Genomic DNA, 25,861 nt, shown 5'->3' with positions numbered 1-25,861 from the left:
TAGTTACTTTCCACCCATCAATATAAAAAAAAAAATTATGCTAAAGAAATAAAATTATAAGTAGATTATTTTTACTGATAAGAAAATTACAAAACACTAAAAATATAGAGGGAGACAGAACAAAACAAAGGATACATTTTTTATTTATATTTTTATTAAATTTGTTATAAAGACAAATACAGAAATTCACTAATAGGCAAATAACACTATAAATATATGTTTAAAAAATGAAATCCTGTGCTGAAAATACCTTCACACCAGGGGTTTGGTGTCGGTCATCAGCATCAAACCATCCGTGTCTCTTTGCAAAGTGTATGTGTTAACAGTCTCTAATTATCTTCCTACAGAATATTTTTCTCCGCGGCGTTTTCCACGTAGCAGTGTTCAGGCTGTTCGGGGTTTTTGGGGAAGTAGACGTCGGCCTTGTGTTCGTCGTCGTGATCGATGTGTCTCAGGTGGACGACCATGTGCAGGGCGTAGGCCAGGACCAGCAGCAGGATGAGGGAAGTGATGAGGCCCATCAGGATGGCCGGCGTCAGGAAGGTGGCGCAGTCGCTCGCGGGAGAAAACTTACCGGAGCTGATGTTGAACGCCTGAATCTGAGGAGGCGGGAGGGGAGACGTTTAGAAAATGATTAAGAAGATCAAATCTGAAGTGTGACAGTTCAAAGTCATTCATCCGTTTACAAGTATATGGTGAGAAAAATCCTCTCTGGAGTGCAAAGGAAAAACATAAAAGTTCAAATCCAAGAGGGGAATAGTTTGGTTTTTTGAAGGCCATGGTAAATATTGATGTTTCTGAGTCATGACTTTTCTGTAAATAATCACTTTAATTCAGGAAAAAAATCCAGAGCTATCCAAGCAATGACCAATGGTCTGCCCGACATTTCAAATGAAGTGAAAAAGCCCCTGCAAACATCAAGAAATGAAATGAATCAAACAGCGGCACATCAAATCGGACCAATAACGAGTGCAGGATGATATCAGACCAAATCTGGACACGGGCTGGAGGCTCTGGTCTATGTGGCATTAAAAACAAAGGAGCGGCAGTATTTCAGGCGGCTCACGGGAGAGTCACGTTTCAAAAGCAGAGACAATTCAGCAGGGTTGAAATATTTGGTCATTTTTGAAACAAAGCGGACGAAAGCAGCTCCTCAGTTGTGACTGGTGAACATAGATTGATTTTCCCAGGTTAAATCAACATCAGCGCCATGAAAGGGTTGAACGCTCTGCCTCTGGTTGACTCGTTTTAAAATGAGAGCCCTACAAAGGGCCTTAAATATGCACTCGATGGCTACATACACGATATTACTGTTAAAAGACTGAGGCTATAGTGTATTGAGACAAACTGTGTTTTTGGTTTGGAAAGGCGGAAGAATTTAGTGAGTGGTCGATCTGGAAAAACTGATGATGATAGTTTATCCGGGCATCTTTGATTGAGCCGCAGCGCCTAGAAATTACATGTGACTTTGAAAGAAAAAAATGAGTCAGTCAGTGTGTCAGCTGGGTAACGGACAGGAACCTGGAAGTCAGTGAAGCTGACGGTCCAGCGGCGGGCGTGGTCGGTGCCGGGCAGCAGCAGGGCGCTGTGGCGCTGCAGGTTGCTGACATGGAGGCAGTGGTAGGAGGAGGAGGCCGGAGCGTACACCTCACTGGCATTGAACACGGCCTCTTCAGACGCGTTGTAGAGCAGGGAGACGCTGTCCACCGAGAACCACCACTGACCCGAAGACTCGTAGAAAGTGTTGGACAGCTGCAGTCTGGCACCGGGGGGGGGGGTCGAGAGGAGACCATCAGTCCAAACTTTACATTTATTCCCCACTGATGTGGCACAAGGAGCTAAGAATAGAAACGCTGACTCTTCATTTTTCACATGTCCAGCCGTTTCATTTAGCATGGCTGTGGACTTAAAGGTACCTTGTGGAGTTTTTGACCCCTAGTAGCAAAACATGGATGTAAATCAATGCAGGTTTCAAAATATTCAGAGTCTGCCTCACCACTCACGAGCATTAAGACAGGCACAGGCAGTAAACATCAGGATCTGCTTTATGAGCTCTAGTTCACCGATTCAAGAGTAAGTCGATCAAGGGGAAAGGGCCACATTCACGTGGGTCCCGGCACATTCAGGTATCCCTGGAAATGAAAAAGCAGACAAACCGCCAAACGAGGTGATGGAAAAAGGGGCTCGCCGAAAATAATATTAGACTTTCAAAATCAGAGGGGACAAGCGTAATGTGGAGGATAATAAATCAAGTGTGGCCACGGTATTGGGAAAATGCAACAAAGGGATGACATCGACACTCAATCCATAATAAAGTGGGTATGGCAGGAAGAAGGGGAGCAAACGGGAAAGAATAAGTATTAAGTAAACTTAGAAGTGGACACAACCCCCTCAACAGCACACTGATCATTATAGGAAAACACCAAACGGTTAATCGTGATCAGTGTCATGGCAGAGAGACAGTGGAGCAAATGCTGGTGTCATGCAGACACAGTCACAGTCTCAGCAGACAAAAAGTGTAGCTGAGCGTGGAGACAGTGTGACGGGCAGAAATTTGGTCTTTAAGAGCAGCTGGACTTGGACGAAATGGACTTTGAGGAAGACTAAAATACTCACAAAAATCGTGTTTGAAAGGGTTTTATGAAGAAGGAGGTGCATTCTGGGTGCTCGTTGGACCTCGAGGAAACTCAACACGCCTTATGGTGAGTAATTCTGAATATAAACATGACTTTTGCCGACAGGAAAACTCCACAGGGCACCTTTTTAATGCAAATGCGTAAAGCAAATTTCCAGATGGATCTGTCTCATCCGGCTGGCCGCCCTCTTGATCACACAATCTGGCCCGATTTAACATTGATATTTACAAGTTATAGTTCAGTGCATGTTTGGCAGACGGGTGGTACCACTAACCTCATGGACAGGCCTCTCAAATCCTCCACATCCCCAAACCTCATGACCAGCCTTCGGAAGACAGACACACAGACAGGCAGACGGTCAAACTTAGGTGACGAAGCACTTTAGCTTTTGTCTTGATGTCACCTTGTGGTCTGCGTAAGTCAGACAGACAGACAGACAGACAGACGGGTCATTCAGAGAGACAGGTGCACATACGTAGCCTGGTCCTGGCGGCAGACGGACTGGCTGGTGTCGACGGGTTTTCGGGGAGAAAACGCCCGCTCCGTTAGGTCCAGCTGCTTCTGCTTCTCATAGCGGAGAGACAGCTTCCTGGCCTGGAACAGGAGGCACGGCTCCCCATTGGACAGCACCTGGTGGCGGCACAGCGGTGGAATGTAACTAAGTACATTTACTCACGTGCTGTTCAAATTTGAGGTACTTGAACTTTACTTGAGTAATTCCAATTTTTGCCGCTTTATGCTTCTACTCCACTACACCTCATAGGCAAATATTGTACTTTTTACTCCACTACATTTGTCTAACAGCTGTAGTTACTAGTTACTTTGAAGATTACAAGATTTTCATACCGTTCCTGTCCAGCAGAACCCATGTATCTCCAACTTTGGTGATTTTTGAAATTGTTTTTTGTTTGTTTTTTCTGACAATACTGAAGTATTCAGTGTTCCTTTACAGGCTCAGGAAATTCTCCTACTTCCTAAACTAAATTAACTGTTTAAAGCCCCCGTGGATTCGCTACCCAACAGTAAAAAGTAGTCTAAATGATGTTAATCCACAAACATATTATAAAATAGTAAATAAACACTGACAGGGATCATATTTCTGCACAGTGAGTACTTTTACCTTTGATACTTTAAGTAAATTTAGCTGACAATACTCAAATATTTTTTACTTAGGTCAGTTTTCGAATGCGGGACTTTAACTTGTGGTGGAGTATTTTCACAGTGTGGTGTTTGCTAATATTTACTAAAGTAGAGGATCCGACTACTTCTTCCAGTACAGATATTATTGTTGTGGCTGCCGGGATCCACAAAATAAAAGCTGCAATATCACAGTCTCAAATCTGAAAATACAAAGTGTGTCTTTGTGAGCAACTTTGTGTATGTTATATGTACATATAGACTATAATAATGTTGTGATGTAAACTATAGCTATAGACTACGACTCTTTCAAATGTTTCCACAAACAGCAACGTGTCCAGCTCCCTGAGCAGGAGGGGGGATCTTTCACAATAAAACACAAACTGTGAGATTTCATGGAAATCCTTCTGTTCTTTGTTTTGTCCAGAGTCAGATGAGAAGAAGGATTTAAGTTTAAGATCCGTGCGTCCAGTACAGAGAGAGGTCCAGGGTACGTTTAGCCTAGCTTAGCACAAAGACTGAAGGCAGGGGTAAACTGCTAGCCCAGCTCCTTTAAAAGAGTAATAATACACCTAGTGTGTAATTACCAGAACCAAACTGAGGTTATCATTTGTGAAATAATTAGTGATTACTGATTTTTAATAATAAGCCTTGTAATTCATGTGTGATGTGAAACATGTTTTTTTTTTCCTTCCCTCAGGTGTCACTCTCTTAAATGTGTTACAGTAGCTGGTTGACCGTCTGGAGGCTACGCCACCTTGAGGGGAGGGAAGGGTACTGCAGCTCCGGGCATCTGAAGTAACCTCCTCCGTGACACATCTGGAGACCGGAGAGGGGCCTGGAGACGGAGAGAAAGGGGGAAACTTTGCCATTTCATACGTAAATGTGATCAATTCACACAGAGGCATTTCTGGTTTTCCGTCAAATTACACATAGCGTGTGTTTTTATTTTACTAGTTTTACTTCATTCCGTCTTCCGTTCTTTTGTGTCTTTCCTTTTATCCTTCACTCCGTCTTTCTTTTCTTCCTCCCCTTCATTCTTTTCTTTTCTCGACCGATATAAAAACCCACCCCCTGATCTACCAGCAGTGAAACTAAACTACTCTGTTTCACAATCACTGCTGACACTAACTTACTTATACTCGGGTAAAATTTTGAATGCACCAGTGTTCCCTTCTAAGAAAAAAAGAAAAATAAAATCTGTGACAACACTTCTAATTGAATAGAAGACCTAGTTTACCTGCAGCAACGGTCTGAACGGTTGGTCTGCGGGTACCAGACTGTCCCCCGTCCACATCCCTCCATCACTCTCTGCCATCCCTTCGTCTGCAGAGGCAGTGAGTAACAGAAGGAATTCTCTCGCTTGATGAAATAAATCATTCACAGGTAACCGTCAAAGCTTCAAAACCTTTTGGAGTTTAAGGCCAAACATGAGCTGTCACCAGACTGAAACAAAGATTTTTTTTTTTTTTTCCGTAGTTCCTATAAACTGGCATTTTGGAAATCCTTAATAACGTGTCGTTTTGAGGGGCCCCACTCTAGACCCTTCAGTTTGTCTGTGACTCAGACCAACAGACTTGATAAATGTTGTATCTGTTCAGCTCACGCTTCCCCACCAGTGGCTCAATTGCACATCACCACACATCAGAGGCCAGCCGATGAGTAACATCCAGTCGTTTTTATCGAGGCATTCGGGGCTACACCTGTCGGAGGTACGCGCCTGACGCCATACCTCCTCTACTTTCCAGAGGCATGGCTGCTCTATCTGCCGACGCGTACTGTGTCTTATTTCTACATTGTAAATTTAGTTCAGTTGGCGCGTGAGCTAATTCATAGTTAATCACAGGAGTGAAACAATATTGTGTGTTACACTTGCTGCTGATTTGGTTTTGAGGCTCTTTTCGGTTACTGTTGTTGTACACACATACTCTCCTACCTCCTCCTTTCCCTCCTTACCCCCTCCTGTAACTTCTCTTCCTCCGTCTTTTTCTTTCTTCCCTCCTCCTGTCCTATTTTCTCCCCCTTTTTCATCCAGACTTTCTCCCTTTTCCTACCTCCTCCATTCCTTCCCTATGTCCTCCTTGTCTTTCCTACCTCATACTTTCCTTCGCTACCTCCCTATTTCCTAGTCCACCTCCGCCTTACTTCCCCACCTTCTCATTTCCTTCCCTTTCTCATTTCCTTCCTTACATCCTTCTTATTCTCCTCCTGTGCTTTTTCTTTCTCCTTTTCTTCCAGACCTCCACCATTCCCTCCCTTTCTCCTGGTTATCCTCTTTACCTCCTCCTTATTCCTATCTCCTCCCTTTCTTTCCTACCTCATACTTGCCTTCCCTTCCTACTACTGTCCTTGCCAACCTCCACCTTTCCCTCCCTTTCTCCTGGTTATCCTCTTTACCTCCTCCTTTTTCCTATCTTCCTCCTACTTATCTATCTTACCTCCTCCTGTCCCTTTCTTTCTCCCGTTTTCGATCCAGACCTTCTCCTTTTTCCTATCTTCACCTTTGCTTCCCTAACTCATTATCTTTCCTTTCTCCTCATTTTATTTCCTTCCTTCCTTCCGTCCCTCCTTCATCATAGATAGATAGATAGACAGATAGATAGTACTTACCACTGACTGGAGAGACAGCAGCACTGTGAAATAGAAGTGACAGGAGAATGAATAAATAACTGATATAAGAATAATGTTCATCATCATCTCTTTTGCCCTCTTGTCAGTGTCGTCTGTTTTCATTTATTTGATTATCTTATTTATTTTCCCGTGTTTCTTTGAGGTTTTTTTTCACTATTTTCAGACAATGACTAATGAAATACGGGATCATATCTTGTTCTAATCAGATATCTCACAAATGTTACGTTGTCTTCCGCTCAAACATGAATCTTCATCGGAGGTGCTGTGTCTTTGAGATATTGTTTACATATCTGCAACCACATTTTTTTTTTTAGCTTTTTTTCTCACTTCCACCTTCTATTCATTTCACATTTGTACTGTTTTTTCAATAGTTCAGTGGTTAGTTTTGTTTCATCAGTTAAATTTGTCTAAAAAAATACTTTTTTTAAAAGTCAAATTTACAATTGCACAATCAAAATCGAAATCTGACTCCTTAATATTAACATTTGGGTATGAGGCAAGAAATACTATGTGGACTAAGTCAAATAGGCTAATTTTTATGTGAAAACATAAACAACAGTCTTTTGATATGCTAACATTCACATTCACTTACTGCAGCAAAAGAGATGTCTAATTCAGATTAAAGGCCGGTCATTAAATAAATAGTTCTTGTAACAAAACCATAATGACAGTTATGGTTTTGTTTAGGATAACATTTTCAATAAAAAAAAATCAACTTCAGTTTAAACAGTTGAGAAACTAAAACAAAAGAGAAATGTCCAATTATAACAATAAATTACCTTCTGCTTATTAGATAAAACAGAATAGTGTCTCATTGAAGCCAAATGAATAACTAATGCATATCTGGACATCTAAGAACTATTTGTAATTACAAGCAAAGGACAGAAAAGCAACAGAAAGTGATAAAGAAAATAATATGTGACATAATGACCACATGTTAAATTAACATAAACCAATATAAATGATGAGGGTTAGAAATACAGGATGTGGTTATGTGAGGTTTCGAGTAAACAGAATGCGACTGGGTAGTCCAGTGACCCAGCCGTTCACCTTGTGGATTAGTGTTAAAGGTAACAGACGGATTGGCCGGTCTGGCACAGAGATGTACTATTGCTGAGAGGACCCACTCTGGCCCCAGATTACAGAGAGAATCAAATAAGAGTCTTGTGCAGGAGAAACGAGAATGGACGCAGATTTAATGTTAGAATCAGCCTAAGACCACACAGCGGCTCTGATCGCTTTTCATGAAAACACGCAGCACATTCAGGGGTTTAACGGGTCGAGCGAGGCGACGACGAGGACAGAGCTTCGGCACATCCCGGAGAATTGTCTGTAGTTAAAGGTCCCTGAAAACTCTCTACAACATCCACTATTAATGACTACACAAGAAACCATCAGTTTTTAGGGAACATTTTGATTAAATTCTTGAAAATTCAATCTGGATCTTGCTGCCCCAAAGAGGGTTTAAAGATCATCGACCCAGTCAATGGAAAGGCAGAGAGAGGAGAGCATTCACATCACCGGGCACCGTCTTCGAACAAGGTTGGCCCTCCAAACGCAACCACCTGTTATCCCATCCTGTTAACGCCTAAACCATGTCCATGGCAACTGAGCGACTCCATCTGCCGAGGAAGGCCAACAGGTGTGGTCGAAAGCCGCAGAGGCCACAAATAAGTCGGAACTGGTGCATGGAGGAACGTGACGCCACCTTTTTTTACACCCGAGCCACTTAGAACCAGTGAGAAGAGCTCAGAAAAGAGAAGAAAAAAAAAAACCTCAGACATATTCAAAACTGTTTTAACTTTGGCAGAGAAGCGTGCGTTTGCGTTGGACCCTTCCACTGGCACAGTCCTACAAAAGGGCAGACAGCAGTTAGTACAGAAAATGGGAAGCTGAGAAAAACGAGTTTTAAAGTTTTCAGGTTGTAATTGTCTCATTTTATGTCTTTTTAGGCTGGTTATTTTACCCCAGGAAGGTCTTTGCCCTGGAAAATACACAACACCTAAAAAGGCAGATTGCTGCTTTGGAGAACCTTCATGTAGCGCTCAGGGAAACCGGAGTGTCCACCAACAAACTGTGTTCGCTCTGACCTCTGGTGTAAATTACCTCCAGTTTCATTATTATTATCCACTGTCCGTAGCTTGAAGGAATCGGTCGTTTCTGTGTTCAGCTAAGCCTCCATCTATCAAAGCACTACTGGTATTGATACTGAAAACAACACAATACACCGAATTCAAATTTCCTACACTGAAGTATGTGATCTAGAGGGAGCTTAACCACCAAATTACATGAAATTCGTTAGAGTGGAAAAACTGAGACGACAGCTACTGAAATGTCAGTTCATCAAAATGGGTGTTTTTCATTTGCAGATAACAAGAACAGGAAAATCAAGTAAGTAAGCTTAGCTTTAGTTTACGCTAGGGCTAGCCGAAGCTATCTCACAGGCTAGCTTGCGCTTGATGTGGTCCTTTAACCTTAGCTGTGTAGCTTAGCTTCCTTCCAGGGCGGAGAGTGCAGTAGGTGTCGTAATGGAAGTAACGGTAATTCGGCCAGACTGCGTTAACTACACAGACAAAGTACGGTTACTGCATTTCCCCCCCCCCTGATTTCTCGGTTCATTTTATAGTTACTGAAAATTAAAAGTCAGATACAGGTTCCAACTCAATTTCGGCCGGATATGCAGTGGCTGCGTTTCGACCTGTAAGGCCGCACAGTGAGAAAGCTTTTTGGGGACGAACAGAACCCAGCGGGGTTTTTCACTCTTTAGGGCGTTTTAGCCCTAAAGAGTCCGAATTGCCCTTTCCATGTCCATCCGGCCTCGAGGGTTCGGGGCGGTGTAAGGCGTGCCATCTGTCCGGCTTCGCTCAACAGGTCCCTGGTGGACTTTTTAACCTCTGGCAGCGCCATGGAGCTGTTTCTCCCCGAGTGTCTACCGCGCCGGTCGCCCTCTCCGCCGCCCCGCCGGTCTACAGGCGGCGGCGGCGGCAGGCCGCGAAACGCAGCAGGGCGCCTGTCGACGCGCTGAAAAAAAAAACCAAAACCTGGACGAATGCGACTGTGCACACAGGCAGGTAGTGTGAAGTGTCCAGATCGGTTTTCGGGGCCTGTCATTAGAAGATTGCTTTCATTTTTACCTGCGTTATGTTTGACACTGTTCTTCAACAGAGAAAAGTCTGAAGTAGAGTCGAGCATCTTTGCCCGATATCCACACAAAACTGTCGTTTCTACTCTGGTCAGTAAAGTAGAAGCAATTTAGCCCGATGAAATGCAAAATGTACAACCACGGACAATCTAATCTGTGTGAGCCCGGTGCACGCTCCACACCCGTGGAGGGACTTTTCTGCCCATCGGGGTGAGATGCCTCTCAGCGAATGTGGGATAAAACGGGTTTCACATGTTTCTCAGCACCTGCAGAATGATTTATAAATCCAGATTGTTGAGGACAACGAGTGCAGAGTTGCCAAATCCGCCCTGCAGCCCTAAAAAAAATAAATAAAAAAAGGTTTAGCTCCTCTTGTGTACTGGGTCAGAGCACAGGACTGTGGATGGTGGGATTGCGCTGATTATATAATCATACAATCACGAGTGCGCGCCCGCACACGCACACACACACACACACACACACACACGGGTCATGAAGGATGGGGTGGCTCTCAGCCAAGAGGAGATTTTTGCAGCTTCACACTCTTTTGCCATAAACAGCTGCACACTAAAAAAAAAAAAAAAAAACTGACACGCCGCACCCAGTCGTCTGTTAACGCAGAGCAAAAAAAAAAATGATCGTGTGGTTGGAGCTTTGCTTGTGTCGACGCCACCGTCAGGGGCAAGAAAGTTGCCCCCCCGAACGATTCTGCAAAACCTCAGATTACGTTTCACGGCCTCGTTGGTTTTATTATGGCTCCCATCGCTATCAGCGGAATCTGCACATGATAACTTTTTCAGGTTAGGAAAAAGACTGCGGTCATGGTTGATAGAGACGGACATAACAACATCAGGTGTGCGACACGTCCGTCCACCACACCTCCACACCCTTTATGTTCGGTCTCCCTACCCAGGGAAAGATCATGAACGCTGGCAGTGGACAGAAATCCTGAGGGGGCAGAATCCTCTATAATGGGCACGACTGGGAATACTGGTTTGTGTCCATCTGAGTAAGTCCAATTCAATCCCCCTCTAGCTCTTGGCAGTGACAAGTCCACAGCAGCTCTGCAGAGCTTTTTACCCTCATTTAGCTCCTAGTTTTGGCTTATTGGTGCATGCGCTGTGCCCTGAGCAGACAGAACAAGCAGATTTTGGAGGTTTTTTTGCTTGAAAAATGAGTCAAACAATTACTCGATTATCCCAATGCTTCCAATTTTTTTTTTCTTTTCTATCAACTAATCGATTAATCGACTTATCGCTCCAGCTCGAGTTGGGTTTTCAGCTTTTTCCACTGCCCCTGAGTGACCGAATAACCAAATCACTTAACACAGCAAATGACGGGCACCGTAAATGAAACTCCACACAGGGCCTGGTCAGCGGAAGCACATCAGTAATCTTTGAGCTGAATGTGTCAAGAGTCAAGGATTAAAGAGTCAGGAGAGGTCGAGAACAACGCGAACACCAATCATCAGGGTATAACTACTTGACATCTCTGCCTCCGCTTCTCTGTCCCCTCCACCTACAGTACCTGAGAGCAGGTCGTCGGTCGAGGCAGGTGGACGGCTGCAGATGGAGGAGGATGAGAGAGAGGAGGAGGATGCAGCAGTGTTGCCACGGTGAAGCCATCGCTGCGGTGACCGGAGTGTGATGCCAGCACACACTCTGTCCCCCCCTCTCCCCCTCCTAATCTACTTTAATCAGCCCACCGTCTTTAAACCCCCTTGACAGACTCAGGAATCATCCAATCAGAGAGAGAGAGACCCGCCCACTGGTTGAGGACATTTGCTGTTCCCACATTATCTCATTTTCGGGCCAGCTCAGTCCAAATAAATTTCGTTTCAGCAGATGAGATTAAAGGTCATGATAATGATTACACTGACAGAGCACAGTGCTTCAGATATATTTGGTCAGTTTCACCAACGTCTAACAATAGCACAGAACAGAGAAAGTGTCCATCTATATACATATTTGACACGTACTTTTCATGCAGTCTGGTGAAAAGCCTTGAACCTCCTGTTGACCCCTACCCTACCAAAAGCCTTTTTGCAGATACTGCCGGCTTCATCTCCCCGTTTGTCATTCAGACGTACAGGTGTCCACTGCATAAATGCTTGTCACAGCTTTATTCAGACATGACAGGACATTTATGGAAAGAGCCACAAGGCTTGGTGATATTTGTCAGCTGGTCCGGAGTGTTTTCTGTTCTCTCACATGCTGCGTCACTGATGGATTTTAACACTGATTCTGCTGTTGAGGCCTTAGTTAATGACAGTTGTGAGCGTGAGGGACAGGACAGTCACCCCCTTTTTCTCACAGTGAATCCACTCATTAATTTTAACATTAAATGTAAAATTCTGCTGCTAACATACACAGAATAACAAGACATTTAAGTTCCAACAATCATTTAGTTTCCTCTTTATTCATGTGCTGTAAAAATCTTGGTAGATATTTATGATTTCAATCATACAATTGGTATGAAAGAAAATGGAGAATATAGGGAGAGAGTTCAGGCCTGATCACTGCATTACTATGATTGTACAGTGTAGTTATTTATTTTTATCTGTTTTTTGGTGCGCTAAGAATCTACAGCCTGTATACACAGTGTAAAACAACATACAAGAATTTTGTTGAATCCACTAATCTTTTCTCATTGAGTTAACATATATATCTATATCGATATAGATATGGATATAAAAGTTTTATTAGAATCAGGTTAAGTCAACTTTCCAACATTTTTATTTTCGGACCACTTCAGAATTTACAGGTTTTTCTGACTTTAAGTCTTTTTGAATTCAAACAATGAGCTCAATGAATGAACTGCTGAGAGTTCATTAAACTCATTAAACTAAGTTTCTAAAGAAAGATTAACAGCATTTTAGTAGAGTTCCTAGTACGATGAGCTGAAAAAACTGTACTCCTCTTTTTTGCAGTTTCTTAAACATAACATTTAGTGATAGAAATTATTATTTATACATATATATATGTGTGTGTGTGTGTGTGTGTGTGTTTTATTTTATTTTAGTTATCAAAAAAAAAGTTCTGCATTACAAAAGATATTTTTACTGAAAATCAAATGCGTACAAGAAATGTGAACATTTCAGTCAGGCATGTTGTGTAGCCACGCCCGGCCGGGGTCCTCAGACTCAACATTACCGCAGTGCACCCTGGTTCCTTCCTTTCGATCCCAGGCTCGCTTCAGAAAACATGGGTACGTCTCAAAGTTCATCAAAAGTACCGAATTATTCTGCTTATTCTACCGATTATTCATATCGGTGCTGCATATGAACATCTTACGAGTTGTTTTCGACGTGTTTGTGCTGGTGAAAATCAACAGCGAGTTTAAAAACTGACCGTTTTTACGGTTCTCTTTTGCCGCAACGTGGAGCGGCCATAACACGTCTGAGATCCAGGCGTCGAGTTAGCATGGTTAGCTTAGCATAGAGTACCTTCTTATCACCCTTTTAACTGCTACTGTTCATATTATGGTATTTAATTATAAAGCTGGGTAATTAAATCCCCAAATTGTCCATATTGTTACGTTGAAAGTGTCACATTTTGGGCGTTTGTGAGCCCGGATAGCCCCGTGCTAGCGGTTAGTAACGTTTATCTACGTTCATTCAGTACGGTTTGAATGTAAGCTGCAGATTTTGGGAAAATAATGCAGTAAAACGCGCAGAGGGCGATTATGTGAGTGTAGAAGGCCATGTTTGTTCAGTATTAATGAACATGTAGTACGATACAATGGTTTAACTGGGCTGTAAAGATGAAGTTAGTCCAACTCAGAACTAAACTGAAACCTTTGACAGGCTGTCACTTTGTGTCCAGTCGGTCTTTTCTCCAGTTTGTGCCTTTAATTTTGTATTTTATTTTATTTTCACCGTTTTGTCAATTTGTAATTGGTGTGAAATTGGGGCAGCCTCTAGCCTCACTAGCAAATACAGGGAAGCTATTTATGCTGAAGTAGTAAGAAAATAGCATATACTTCTAAAACAGTGCTATAAGTTAAATGTCCTTCCAGCTCTTTGGATATAACATACGCATAACAATGCTTACCACCATCTCTAACTAATTTCTTGGAGAAAACCCTTAGCAGCAGTTTGACTTCTGGTTGGTGAGAATTGTCTGAGTGTGTCCAAAGTCGTCTGAGCCCTTCTGTTACCGGAGTGAAATACACTGTCTGAAAATACTTGATTTAGAAAATTCATATAGCGTAAAGCTCCTTTCCAGTGTAAAACTTTTTCTAGATCTTTGCAGCTTAAAGAGTGACTTCAGGTCATGGAAGACAGCATTCCCTGTTCTCTGCTCCGACTTACTTGCTGCGTGTCTTTGTTTTCCAGGAAAGTGTCGTGGTCTGCGTACAGCCAGGAAGCTCCGCAATCACCGCCGTGAGCAGAAATGGCACGATAAACAGTACAAGAAGGCCCATCTGGGCACTGCCCTGAAGGCTAACCCCTTCGGAGGAGCCTCTCACGCCAAGGGCATCGTGCTTGAGAAAGTGTGAGTACCATATGAAGTTTAAGTGCTGGCTGATGGCACAACTCTTACTGATACAAAGGCAGGAAGCTGGTCATTTTTAGGCCTTTTAACTTCTCCCTCTTCAGATAAAGTAGACTCGATGGTTGGTCGATAAAGAGCATCTTAGCTCGATTCAAACCTTTCACATCGGATATCTCAAACTCCTAATTTTCCGAGGGGCCAGGTGCTTCTCTACTGAGGGTGAAGCCCGAATACTTTGCCGGAAACAGCTGCAGTCTTTCCCTCTTTGTTACGCCTGTTGTAAAAATTCTGAAGTAATTTTTGAAGGGATGATTCTGTGAAGTATTTCATTGAGTATCATGGTATATAACTGCAGTCTTTAAAAATTTGTGTTTTTAGTCTTGGGAGTTTGCAGCATAGGGGTGCATTTCACCTCCTAACTGCTGTTGTAAGGTTCAAATGTGAGTTTCTCTGTTTTAATTGATTTTAATTTGTTTAACTGATCTGCTGGCATCACATACAGTGAATGAAACCAAAGGCAATTAAGAGAAAATCCAGAGCAAGCAGGAGCAGGTATTAAAAAAAAAAAACTTGCAGTGCATAGGTTATTTACAGGACAGATCTGTATAAAACTTATACATATGCCCCTGACATTTCCTTCCACTGATTTTCAACTGATTTGTAGTTTGTTGAAGTGTGTTGTCTGTTTTCCCCTCCCCTCGCAGAGGTGTTGAGGCCAAGCAGCCCAACTCTGCCATCAGGAAATGTGTAAGAGTTCAGCTCATCAAGAACGGCAAGAAGATCACCGCCTTCGTCCCCAACGACGGTTGCCTCAACTTCATCGAGGTAAACGCCAAAGTTGTATACACCCTCGCATAAAAGCTGAACAAGCAGCCGGTGATGCGCCGTCGATGTAAAGGCCAAAATTGAGCCGAAATAAGCGTAGTAGAACTTCAGACTTATGCCTGATCAAATATGAACAGATGTCTGTTTTTTTTTATAATCACAGCATTTTATGCTAATGGTCCTTCCAGGTTCAAATCAGCCAGAGAAAATAAGTAATGCTTACTGATCAAAATTTCACAACGTGCACAAAAATGTATTTGTGCAGCCCAGTGTCTTTGAGATGTTTCAAGATCTGCAGCTTAAGCAAACTTAATCTGCAGTTGAGGTTTTTTTCCAGAATCTATAAATATATGCATAAACTTTGTTCACTGAAACGTTTCTACATAGTTGTTCATAATGTGACATTTAAGTCTTAAAAAGACCTACATATGATATTTAGCTTTGAAATACGCAAGTCACATAGTTGACATTATTTCTGTCGTTCGCTCTCTGCCTTTTCTCTTCTTCTAACCACCTCTCTCTAATCACTTCTCCCTCCTCTGCTTCCCGTCCTGCAGGAGAACGATGAGGTTCTGGTGGCAGGATTTGGACGTAAAGGTCACGCCGTGGGTGATATTCCTGGAGTTCGTTTCAAGGTGGTGAAGGTGGCCAACGTGTCCCTGCTGGCACTCTACAAAGGCAAGAAGGAGAGACCCAGGTCATAAACAGTTGAGGCAGAAAAGAGAATAAACACGTTTTCAATTACACTCCAGTTGTTTTCGTGTTTTCATTGACTCGTCACAATTGTTACCGGAATAAATTCTGATTTCATCTCTTTAAGGACATACAGGACCTTTTCTTAAAGCATGAAATTTGAGTTACATGTGAAATACAGATTCATTGAAGTCCTGAGAGGTTTATTTTTAATGGACTAAATGGACGGCATTCATATAGCTTATCCAGAAAAACCTAACAGTTTGGTAATCAATTCACTCAAACTGATGGCAGCCAGCTACCGTGCAGAGTGCTGGCCTGACACCTGGGCTCCGGTGTCTTGCCCAGGGACACTTCAACATGTGGACAGGAGGAGCTCGGGGGGGGGGGGTCGAACAGCCAACCCAAATAACTCAGGACTTTGTAGAAAAGACAGAAAGTTTATAAAGATGCCTTGTGTGTGGTTGAAGATTGAAAAAAAGGGGTCTACATCTGTGGTTCCAGTTTGCACTGGAGGTGGTAAACAAGTATCTTATCTTAGCCTGAATCTCAGCCACATTTTGTTTTTGTTTTTTACTGGGAACAGCCTGGCGATCACACAGTGAAACAAAGTCCTTGCAAACAGAATTTAATATAAAGGTCGGGTGTACTGGAAGCGATCAGTGTTGGTTGGTATATACATATATATAATTTTCCATTTATATTGGAGTAAGTAAAGCGATTGCACCTTTTGTTGAGTAAAACAGAATTAAAATAATCAGTGCGGTCTGTTATTTTTCCCGTCCTGTCTGTTATGCAGTCAGTCTGCCTTTGTCTCGAGGTTTGGTTAACAAAGCAGGCGACTGTTCCAGGGCCCAGAAAAGTCCCCGGTTTACTGTGTGTCTGTTGGTTTTGGTGATTTGGTCCACAATTTAAACTATGGCAGGTCGGCATCACTGTTAAAGCCCCAAGACTGGATCTTGTAGCCCGATATTTTTCTTTGTATAGAGGGGCCCTGTGTCAAAACCCAGTTTTCAAACCCTTATTATTCTTGTTCGTATGCTCACATGGTTCGTATTCCTAAATTAAGTTTAGCTAAATCATTTCACCACAAACTAACTGACACAGAAAACCAGGGGAGGTGTGTATCCCAGCACACGAGTACTGTGCGCTGGCTGCCAGGTGTAGTCTGCTGTCTGTACCGTATCTTACGGGAAGTTAGAGGTGATGGGCTGATTACACCCTGCTCGGAGGGTTTAAAGGTCAGGGGCGCAGGGGCCCAAAACTGAATTGTTGCCCCCCCTCCCCCGCAGCAACTTGACCCGGCCATGATCCCTTCTGCTGAGTCACACCCACTGTCTGCTGATCACTTCACCGATCTAAACTTAGCCAGGGGGGGGCTAAATATAGCTGCAGGTGTCAGATCCCCCGTGACCCCCACAGCCAGAGTCCTGTAGCTAAGCAGCTGAAACGTAGAGGTCTGGGGCCTCACATGAACCTCCACTTTTTTTTTTTTTTTCCTGCTGGATTATTACTACACTTCTGATGACACTTTACCAAGACAGTGGAGTTAGTCTAGCTAGTAAATCGGGCAGCCTCTGCTGTGTAAACACTGCGGGGAACGCGGGTTCATTGAAATAACCCACGAGGGCATACAGCTCTGGCCTCAGTCACGGGTCGGAGACCTCTCCACCTCCTGCCACCTCCAGCCACAACAGCAGTTCCTCTTTTAATCTGCAGGGACTTCGCAGCCGAGCAGAGGGGAACCAAAACAAGGAGCCAAGACAGAAAACGCAAGGTAAATAAATCCAGGGAGGTGTGTCAGCACAAAAAACCGACAGTGAGCGTCAAGTGTCTCTGACAACAGAAGTGTTGAAATGTCCTGTTTGTCCTGTTTTTACTGACAACTTTACTGCCAATGTATAAACGTTTAATTTGTGTAGTGTTTGCAAATTTGCAAGTGCAGTTTTTTTTAACATAAGTGAAGATTGTTACGGTTACATCTTGAGGAAAGCCAACATCGACTGCTGGTGTGATACAGGACACGAAACCAGGCTTCCTGCGTCAGACTGCCTTTCACACCCACCTTCCCCCTCCACCTCCAACCCGATCACTTTTTACTGCACTGCGTGAATGTCACCTACTCGCGGCCTCCCTGGCACTGAACACCCGCGTCCACGTCCTTTTGGCCTGAGGTCCGTTTGTCACGGTCCCCTTAGCTCCAGTGAGGGGAAGGTGCGCTGATGTTTTGGCGAGGGGAGCCGAGGTTATAAAGCACTTCTCCAGGCAGACGTTTCAAAGTCCTCCACAGAGGGGAGAAAAAAGAAAGGGGAAATTAAGTAGAGAGGACAATATGTATAAAATATAAACCTTTAAAAAGCTGGAAAAAGTTGGTGGTTGTCAGTACAGACAGACAGATGACATCCAGCAAAGGTCACCAACTGGAATCGAACCACAGATTTCTCAAATACGAGCTATGGTATGGGCATAACCAAACCAGGGGGTTTTAAAAGGCTTTTTAAAGTTGTGCACTGATTTTGCTTTTGCTGAGACTTTGCAGGAGCAACTCTGGACAACGGTGCTACTTCTAACTTTGTGTCCACGGTCTGGGGAAAAGCCTCTTTTCCCCCGTTTCAGCATGACAATACCTCCGTGCACGAAAGCCAGCTCCAAGAAGAAATGGTTTTTTCCCCGTTTAGTGATCTCAACCCCGTCCAACACCAGAACTGGAACGCCGAGCGGGAGCCAGGCCTGATCACCCCACACCAGTGTTGGAGCTTGCTAATGTTCCCGTGGCTGGATGGGAGCAAATCCCTGCAGCCGGGTTCTGCTGGAAAGCTTGAAACCACGGTTTTCTGCTGGTCACACCCAAGTTCAACCCCCTCCTGCTTTATTTTTTTGAACAGGGGCCAGGACCCTTTGTGCCGACAACATGGAGTTACAGCCATTCGGGCTGGAAGAGGAGGATGATGAGGACAACGATTCCATTCAGTACATGATTGAGCAGAGTCTGCTGGAGAGCCACAAACAGAGGGGGAGCCTCAGAGACTCCACAACGCCAGAGGGCAGGAGGTCAGTGGAACAGACGCCAGCATAAAACCATTTCTCTCAGCTGCTCGGCTTGCCTGGTCTTACAGGACAAGTCCAGCGGGACCGAGGTTCCGCTTGGTCCTCCACTGTCCTCCATCGCAGTACATTTACAGCCGTATCTACAGTTTCTCTCTTCATCTTCATTGGATATATTGAAGCGTACATTCTTTAACTAATTATGTGTAAATGTGTGTTTCTTCCACCACGCAGGAGAACCGCAGTTTCAATGTAAGAAGTCTCAAGTTAGGGGTCTTGAAAATGAGATAAATAAAAGGTCAGATGATTCAAAAATGTAACTGATCATTAATAATCAATTTATCAATAATTAATGCTGTTAGTTAGATAATTAAAGTCCAATGTAAAAAGAAAGATAAAGCTTTATATTTTATCTCCCATAAGGTGAAACAGAGAAAAGTTTTTTAATTATTTTTTTTTTACTTTACCATCAATCAGTTGATAGAATAAATTTCATCCTAATTTCAGGAGCTCGTTTTATTTTTGTAACTCTTGTTTCGTGTTTGTTTTGTTTTTTGTTTATAATCGGAGATGTAAAATACATTTTTTAATTTATGTGATCAACTGGTTGGTTTTAAAGAAAAAAAAATAAAAAGCTTTTCACCTTTTCACCAACTGTTTGGAGTTTAAAAGGAAACGTGTTCATTTCCTTTTCCCGGTGCAATATCAGTTGTATTTTTTGACTTGTCTGATGCTTTACTCTTCTTTAAACTCGTTGTTCTTTCGCATCGCGGGGGGAAACTTGTGTTTACACAACGCGTATATTAATAAACGCAACTATGAAGAAGGAACAAATAATGAGACGGGCTTTATTCTGGGCGAGACTGGGAGGTCCAGTGCTGGTCTGAAGGGGTTGTACTGGGTTCCATCACATTTTAATTTTGGTCCTGGGGAGGTTTTTTTCTAACTTTCTGAGAGGTGGCCTTTCCCAGTTCAGTTCTCACAGAGTTTTGTTGTGTTTGACTTTGACCCCCCCCGCAGCTCCGGGCTCGACTGTCCGGGCAGCAGCACGATCTTCGCGGCCATAAGACAAGGTGAGCGAGGAGGACACGAGGCCTCCGACGCGATGAACGACCTCGCAAAGCAGGGTAGCGTTTCATGACTTTAGACCCCCGCCTGGAGCGGAGCCTTCAGCTCTCCTCTGTCCCTCCCTCCCTCCAGGTAACGGGGAGCTCCTGAAGGATCTGTGCGTCAGACGCAAGGAGGGCTTTCTGCAGACGGACGGCAGAGGTTGGACCCCGCTCCACGAAGCGGCCGCGCAGAGCAACCCGGCCGTCCTGGAGCTCACGTTCAAAGGTTCGTAGCCCGCGCTCACGCCGCCGCTCGCGCCCCTCAGTGATCAAACAGACGTGGCGAGTGATACAGAGCAACGCGTCCTGTTCTCCAGCTTCAGGCCCGGGCTCCCTGGAGCGTCGCACCCTCCGCGGCCAGACTCCCCTGCTCCTGGCGGTGGAAGGGGGTCTGGCGGAAAACGCCTCCTTCCTCCTGACGCGCGGATCCGAGCCGGACAGTCCGGACCACGACCAGAACTCCCCGCTGCTTGTAGGTAGGGCTGGCCGGCATTTCGCTGCACTCAGAACCTCCTTACCTGCCGCGGCCAAGCAGGACGTTTCCCGGTTTTCCAGTTTCGTCTGTTTTCTCCACCTTTTTGTAGCAAAGTCTTGAGCAGATCGAGGCAGATCTTCTTTATTTTTATTTTATTTTGCCCTCCATCATTGGGAACTGCCACGGTCTTGCAGACATCACAGAAAACACTAACCTGTTCCTAACTTGTGGGGTTTTGAGCGAACAAACCACAGAGGAGCTCAAAAAGTCAAAGCTGGTTTACTGGTTTTGTGCTGACCGGCCGCTTTTTCCTCAGCTCACCTGTCGTCCGTCCGACTCTGTCCCTCTGCAGCCATCCATTCGGACCGCATTGACCTGGCGAGGCTGCTGCTCCTGCGGGGCTCCAGGGTGAACCAGGAGGGCTGCAACGGACGCCTGCCCATCCACGAGGCCTCGCGGCTGGGCAAAGCGGCGCTGGTGAGCCTGCTGCTGGAGGCCGGATCCCCGGCAGACCCTCGCAGCCACGACGGCCTCACGCCACTGGCACTGGCGGCCCAGCACGGGCACCTGGAGGTGGTGCAGACTCTGCTGGAGAGAGGTGGGAGAGCAGGGGGCGCGCCTCCGCAGCGCTACTCTCGGCCGAGGGCTCACTAAACTCTCTAAAACCTCAACCCTGAACTGGCAGATCAGAGTTTGTTGATAACAGGCTGCAGAGAGAGTCTAGGTTAGGGACTGTGTGAAAATTTCAGTCCACCTAAAAAAAGAACGAGTCTAGCAAATAGCACTTTGTTATGACATTGATTATTGGGCTTCCCGAATTAATGGCTAATGCGGACAATTAGAAATGCCCCTTAAAATCACATTTAGTTTTCATGAATAGAGACCTAATCTTCATGAGAGATAAAATAGTGCATCTCCATCTTTGCTAACCAGAGAAATTCACTGCCTGATCTTCGATTGATGTTCAACATCCAGGGGAGTTTGCAGTATTTTTTCGGTCTTCGGGTGCGGTCAGATCGGATTCCGCTGGGCAGTGGGACCGGAACAAGCACAAGTAGGCATCGTAAACATAAGCTGCGGGGGGGGGGGCCCTTCCTCCACCAGAAAGCGAATACATCCTGCCCTGCAGGCGCAGCCTCCACCCACGACAGGGGTAAGGCAGGGGTAGGCGCACTGTACCGCGTAAAAGCCGCCAAGATGAGCGTAGGAATACTTCTTTCCTTATCAACGGCCTCTCCTCTCTCATCTGAAAAGTGCGGTGGCCGGACCCTTGCATTTGCCTCCCGTTAGCATTCCTACTGCGATTCCGGGGCACCGGCAGCGGAACGATGTCCGCAGGCCTCGATCTGCGTGAGGTCGCCTCCCGAGGTCCAGCTGAGACTGACGAGGCTTCAGCTCCGAAGCTGCGCCCCCCCCCCGCGCTGCGCCCCAGCCAGGAAAGACTGTCTGTGGCGACACAGAGAGTGACCTCGGGGACCTCAGACCTCTGGGGAACCGGCAGCTGATCAATATTAGGTGGGGCAGGTGATTGCTCAGCCGCATCCTGCCTGTCACAGGCCCTAGAGACGGTTTATATCTGCAAATGAAAATAATTCTTTAAGAGGTGGGATGGCCCAGTGTTTACTTTGTTTATTGTTATTTCTTACAGTGTCCAAACATTGTTTTGGTTTTTAATGTATTTTCTCTAGTTCTACAAATCTTTGAACTCATCACACCATGTTAAATGTCCGTGCACGGCACTGTCGGGCCTCTCGAGAACGTCCACTTTAACCCACTGACCGCAAACCCCTCCGCCTGGAGGCGACGCGCCCGCGTAAATCTAGCGTCGCCGCCAGGCCACGCTCGGCGCTGCAGGTCACTCGGCTGCCCGGTGGCGTGACGTGCCGCCGCGGGTGTGTCTGCTGCTTGTCCCGCAGGCGCAGACGTCCTGTCCCAGGCGCAGGATGAGTCGTCCGTCCTGTACGAGGCGTCCTCCACCGGAGACCCAGCCGTCATCAGCCTGCTGCTGGAGCGCGGCGCCGACGCCAACGTCGGCAAATGCACGGGACACATGCCCATCCACCGCGTGGCACACAGAGGACACCTGCAGTAAAGTGTTTTATTACATTCTTGTGCAGCATCAAATGAATGTGATTCAAAGTGCTTCACTGACAAGCTGATAATAGGATGGTTCGAAACAGTAAAACAATTTGAGACTAATGCAGATGAGGAAAAAACACATGGTGAAAAAGTGACAATAAAACCAAAAAAAAGACTTAAAGAAGAATAATTTAGAAATAAATAAATAAATTCAACTAAATAAAACTAGATAAAAGAGATAAAAGACTAAAAAAAATCGACGAGAGGGAAAAGAAAGTTTAAAAAAACACGAATTCAATAAAAGCAGTGACTCATTAAAATAAAAATTGGCCATGAAACATTCTGATGAAAAGCAGCGGAGGTGGAGGAAATGGATCAGATGAAGTCCAGAAACTAGCGGGAAAGTAGCGGAGCGTCAAGGGGCCCCGCACCGGCCTCTCCCCGGGCGGGGGTTGTCTAACGAGAGGCGCTGTTCAGTTGCATCACGGGAGATGTAGGATCCAGAGTTCTCGGAGTCCCCCACCTTTGTGGGCGTACTATATTCAATCAGTGGAGTACTTTGATAATGAGAGTGTTTGAGTGGCTGTGCATGCACGGTCGTTTTCGCGCGTCTGTTGTTATCCTGCCATCCACGTTTAACCCAGTGAGTTGACACTGTACAAACCAACACACATGTCCAGCATCACGTGTGTATCTGTGTGTGTGTGTGTTTTTTCTTCAGAGCCTTAAAGCTGCTGATTCCAGTAACTTCAGTGGGAGATGTAAACGACAGCGGAATGAGTCCTCTACACTCCGCTGCCGCAGGAGGACACACACACTGCCTCAAGGTGTGTGTGTGTGTGTGTGTGTGTGCGCGCAACAACGAGCCCTAATTATCCCACTTAGTCGGCACAGGACTGATGGAGGCCTCAAAGGTGCATGACTATATGACGGTCGTCCATGGTACAACAAGGACGACAGGGTAACAATAAGAATGGAACAAAATAACAGAAATATACAAAGAAAAAAAACAGATAACTAAATAAATCCAAACTAAAAAGGAAAATGACATGATTTGATCACGTTAAGATCTATAGCAGAATGTGATATGGCAACTAAAGGCCCCCCACCCACCCGACTCCCATCAGGCCTTGCTGGACGCAGGTTACGACCCCAACTACATGCTCCGGCCCTGGGTTCGCCGTAGCTACGACGACGAGAGGAAGTCGGCGCTCTTCTTCGCTGTCTCCAACAACGACGTGCCGTCGGTCAAGCTGCTGCTGGAGGCCGGAGCCATGGCCAACCAAGACCCGGTCAAATGCCTGCAGGTACCTGCGTGTGTGTGTGTGTGTGTGTGTGTGTGTGTGTTCGGTGGTACGGCATCTACACGTCATCGCGACTGAAAGCAGGGGACCTCCGGGAACCGGGGAAACCCACCGGAGACCCTGCCGCTGATGCAGTGACCGCTGTCTTCCAGGTTGCGCTGCGCCTGGGCAACTATGAGCTGATCAACGTGTTGCTGAGGTTTGGGGCCAACGTCAACTACTACAGCGGGATAAACACAACGCACTTCCCCTCGGCCCTGCAGTACGCTCTCAAGGACGAGGTGAACCGCCCGGTGCCGGGACGCTTCTCCAGATTCAGCGGACGTTACTGGAATCAGCAGCTCTCACTTTTTTTGGGAGGATAATCTTATTTATATTTATATAATCTGGCCTGTTGTGTGTGTGTGTGTGTTTTAGGTGGTTCTCAGGATGCTGTGTAACTATGGTTACGACGTGGGGCGCTGCTTCGACTGTCCCTACGGCAACAGCCCCCACGTCTCCGAGGACTACGAGGGATGGAGCAACAGTGTGATCAAAGACACTAAGGTAATGAGCTGGGCCGATCCAGGCCGGTTTATGGGGGGGGGGGGTTGTCACACTGTGTATGTGCGTGTGTGTGTTGGGGGGGGCAAGAGCTCGTTGCCTTGTGTTGACGAGCTCTGTGTCTCACCTCACCTGTCTGCCCGCCCTGCGCGCACCCGTAACCGCACCTCTGCGCCACTGGCGCAGGGTGAGAGGTTAAACCTCCGTGGGGGGGTTTCAGGACGTGCTGAGTTCCTCTCTCTAGCTCTGCCTGTCTGTCAGCGCAGTTCTGCGAGGTGATCACCGTCTCCTGGCTCAGGCACCTGTCGGGCCACGTCGTTCGCGTCCTGCTGGACTACGTGGACCACGTGACCCTGTGCGCCAAGCTGAAGGCGGCCGTGATGGAGCAGCAGCAGTGGCCGGGCATCTGCAGGCTGCAGGGTGAATTGAATCAAACTTTATTTAATGACCGATGCGAGAATAGAACCAGTGAGCTTCGTTAACCCCCCCCCCCCTCCCCTGCAGAAAACGCCCGCTGTCTGCAGCATCTCTGTCGGCTGCGGATCCGCCGTTGCCTCGGACGCCTTCGTCTCCGGTCGCCCGTCTTCATGAGCTTCCTGCCGTTGCCGGGGCGACTCAAGGACTACGTCCTGTACCGGGAGCACGACCTGCACGGCGGGCAGAGCGGCGGGGCGCGGGGGCGCGGGGGAGAGGAGACGGACAACATCCGAAGAAAGAAGTTCAACAAGATCACGTAAAAGTATCTGCGGATACTCAAACTCACACTTCGAAGCCACCGTTTCAGTTTCAAAGCTTCTTCTCCACATCATTCGCCGTTTTCAATGTAAGAGCCAAAAGAAATGAGATTTTTTTTTTTTAAGAAAAACTTTATAGTATTTTTCTATCAAAATTGTCTTCCTTTACCTTTCTGAGCAGTGTATTCTTATTTTCTGTGATTTTCTATATTTGGGTGAAGAAAAAAAAACAAAAAAAAAGCACGGATCCGAGGATACAACCAACTGTGAAACAAAACATTGAACATTTATTTTCATAAAAGGATAAAACCAAAAGAAAAAAATTAAATAAAAATGATTCCAACAACATAAAATCATCTCAGATGTGTGTCATGTATCTTTTTTTCATTTTTTTGTTTCATTGGTATTTGTATTTCATTTCTAATTTTGACAACACAAATGTGTTTGACCCTAATGTTTTGTCAATAGGATTTATCCTCTTGGGATCATCAATATTTCATATTTTATATATATATATATATATATATATATATGTGTGTGTGTGTGTGTGTGAGAGAGAGAGAGATTGTGTGTGTGTTTTCTCACCTACTTTAACCGAACCAAACATACACCACCTCTCCTGATACTGCGACTCACAGGTTAATATTTCTTTTTACATTCGACACACTGATCCGAACTCCGGGTTCTGCTGCTCCGAGTCTTTACACAACAACAGACGTGGACCGCACGCGGCAGGAGGTCCCGGCGGTTACGGGAACCCCCTTTAACAACCAGACGACCCAGGTTCAGCCCCCGGGCACCTGCCGCGCTGAGCTGCTCCCGAGGAGCCACAACGGGAGCTCGGCGTCTCCCAGACTTCGGGGGGGGGGGGTCGTCCTGATGGTCCGACAAACATAGAGCAAAGCCCTGGGTCAACACCGAGTCCAGGCGCCAGACCTTTGCTGCGCGCCATCTCTACACTGTTGATTATCTAAAGAACGAGACCGAGGGTCTGCGGCTGCGCCGGCGTCTC

The 25,861-nt window shown here is 45.6% G+C and overlaps 3 protein-coding genes across 8 annotated transcripts; 2 read left to right on the top strand and 1 right to left on the bottom strand.

Annotated features, from left to right (window-relative positions):
• Positions 1–297: 297 nt before the first annotated feature.
• atp6ap1la (ATPase H+ transporting accessory protein 1 like a) lies at positions 298–9,922 on the bottom strand. 4 transcript variants are annotated; one of them, XM_040115762.1, is made up of 8 exons: positions 9,813–9,922; positions 6,384–6,406; positions 5,014–5,099; positions 4,531–4,611; positions 3,112–3,266; positions 2,911–2,961; positions 1,522–1,759; positions 298–599 (listed from the first exon to the last, which is right to left on the bottom strand). In XM_040115762.1, exons 3-8 carry the CDS (start codon positions 5,089–5,091, stop codon positions 342–344), a joined length of 861 nt encoding a protein of 286 aa, XP_039971696.1. In that variant the 5' UTR covers positions 5,092–5,099; positions 6,384–6,406; positions 9,813–9,922; the 3' UTR covers positions 298–341. The 4 variants fall into 4 exon arrangements, with proteins under 4 accessions (XP_039971696.1, XP_039971695.1, XP_039971697.1 ...); XM_040115761.1 differs by lacking the exon at positions 9,813–9,922 and adding an exon at positions 9,539–9,787; XM_040115763.1 differs by lacking the exon at positions 9,813–9,922 and adding an exon at positions 8,511–8,629.
• A 2,724-nt stretch (positions 9,923–12,646) lies between these two features.
• Positions 12,647–15,613, top strand: rps23 (ribosomal protein S23). Its single transcript, XM_040158675.1, has 4 exons — positions 12,647–12,753; positions 13,883–14,042; positions 14,747–14,867; positions 15,425–15,613. The coding sequence occupies exons 1-4, from the start codon at positions 12,750–12,752 to the stop codon at positions 15,569–15,571; spliced, it is 432 nt and encodes a 143-aa protein (XP_040014609.1). The 5' UTR covers positions 12,647–12,749; the 3' UTR covers positions 15,572–15,613.
• Positions 15,614–17,089: 1,476 nt separating this feature from the next.
• Positions 17,090–25,178, top strand: LOC120806966 (dynein heavy chain 12, axonemal-like). 3 transcript variants are annotated; one of them, XM_040158535.1, is made up of 14 exons: positions 17,091–17,337; positions 18,446–18,611; positions 18,840–18,857; positions 19,626–19,678; positions 19,806–19,940; positions 20,032–20,190; positions 20,542–20,787; positions 22,106–22,277; positions 22,990–23,095; positions 23,396–23,575; positions 23,725–23,853; positions 23,990–24,118; positions 24,382–24,535; positions 24,620–25,178. In XM_040158535.1, exons 2-14 carry the CDS (start codon positions 18,472–18,474, stop codon positions 24,850–24,852), a joined length of 1,854 nt encoding a protein of 617 aa, XP_040014469.1. In that variant the 5' UTR covers positions 17,091–17,337; positions 18,446–18,471; the 3' UTR covers positions 24,853–25,178. The 3 variants fall into 3 exon arrangements, with proteins under 3 accessions (XP_040014471.1, XP_040014469.1, XP_040014470.1); XM_040158537.1 differs by lacking the exon at positions 20,032–20,190 and having other exon boundaries at positions 17,090–17,337; XM_040158536.1 differs by lacking the exon at positions 18,840–18,857.
• Positions 25,179–25,861: the final 683 nt, after the last annotated feature.

This window comes from Xiphias gladius, chromosome 21 (assembly GCF_016859285.1).
Source record: "Xiphias gladius isolate SHS-SW01 ecotype Sanya breed wild chromosome 21, ASM1685928v1, whole genome shotgun sequence".
Classification (NCBI taxonomy): Eukaryota; Metazoa; Chordata; class Actinopteri; order Istiophoriformes; family Xiphiidae; genus Xiphias; species Xiphias gladius.
This window is presented reverse-complemented; position numbering and strand designations above follow the sequence as displayed.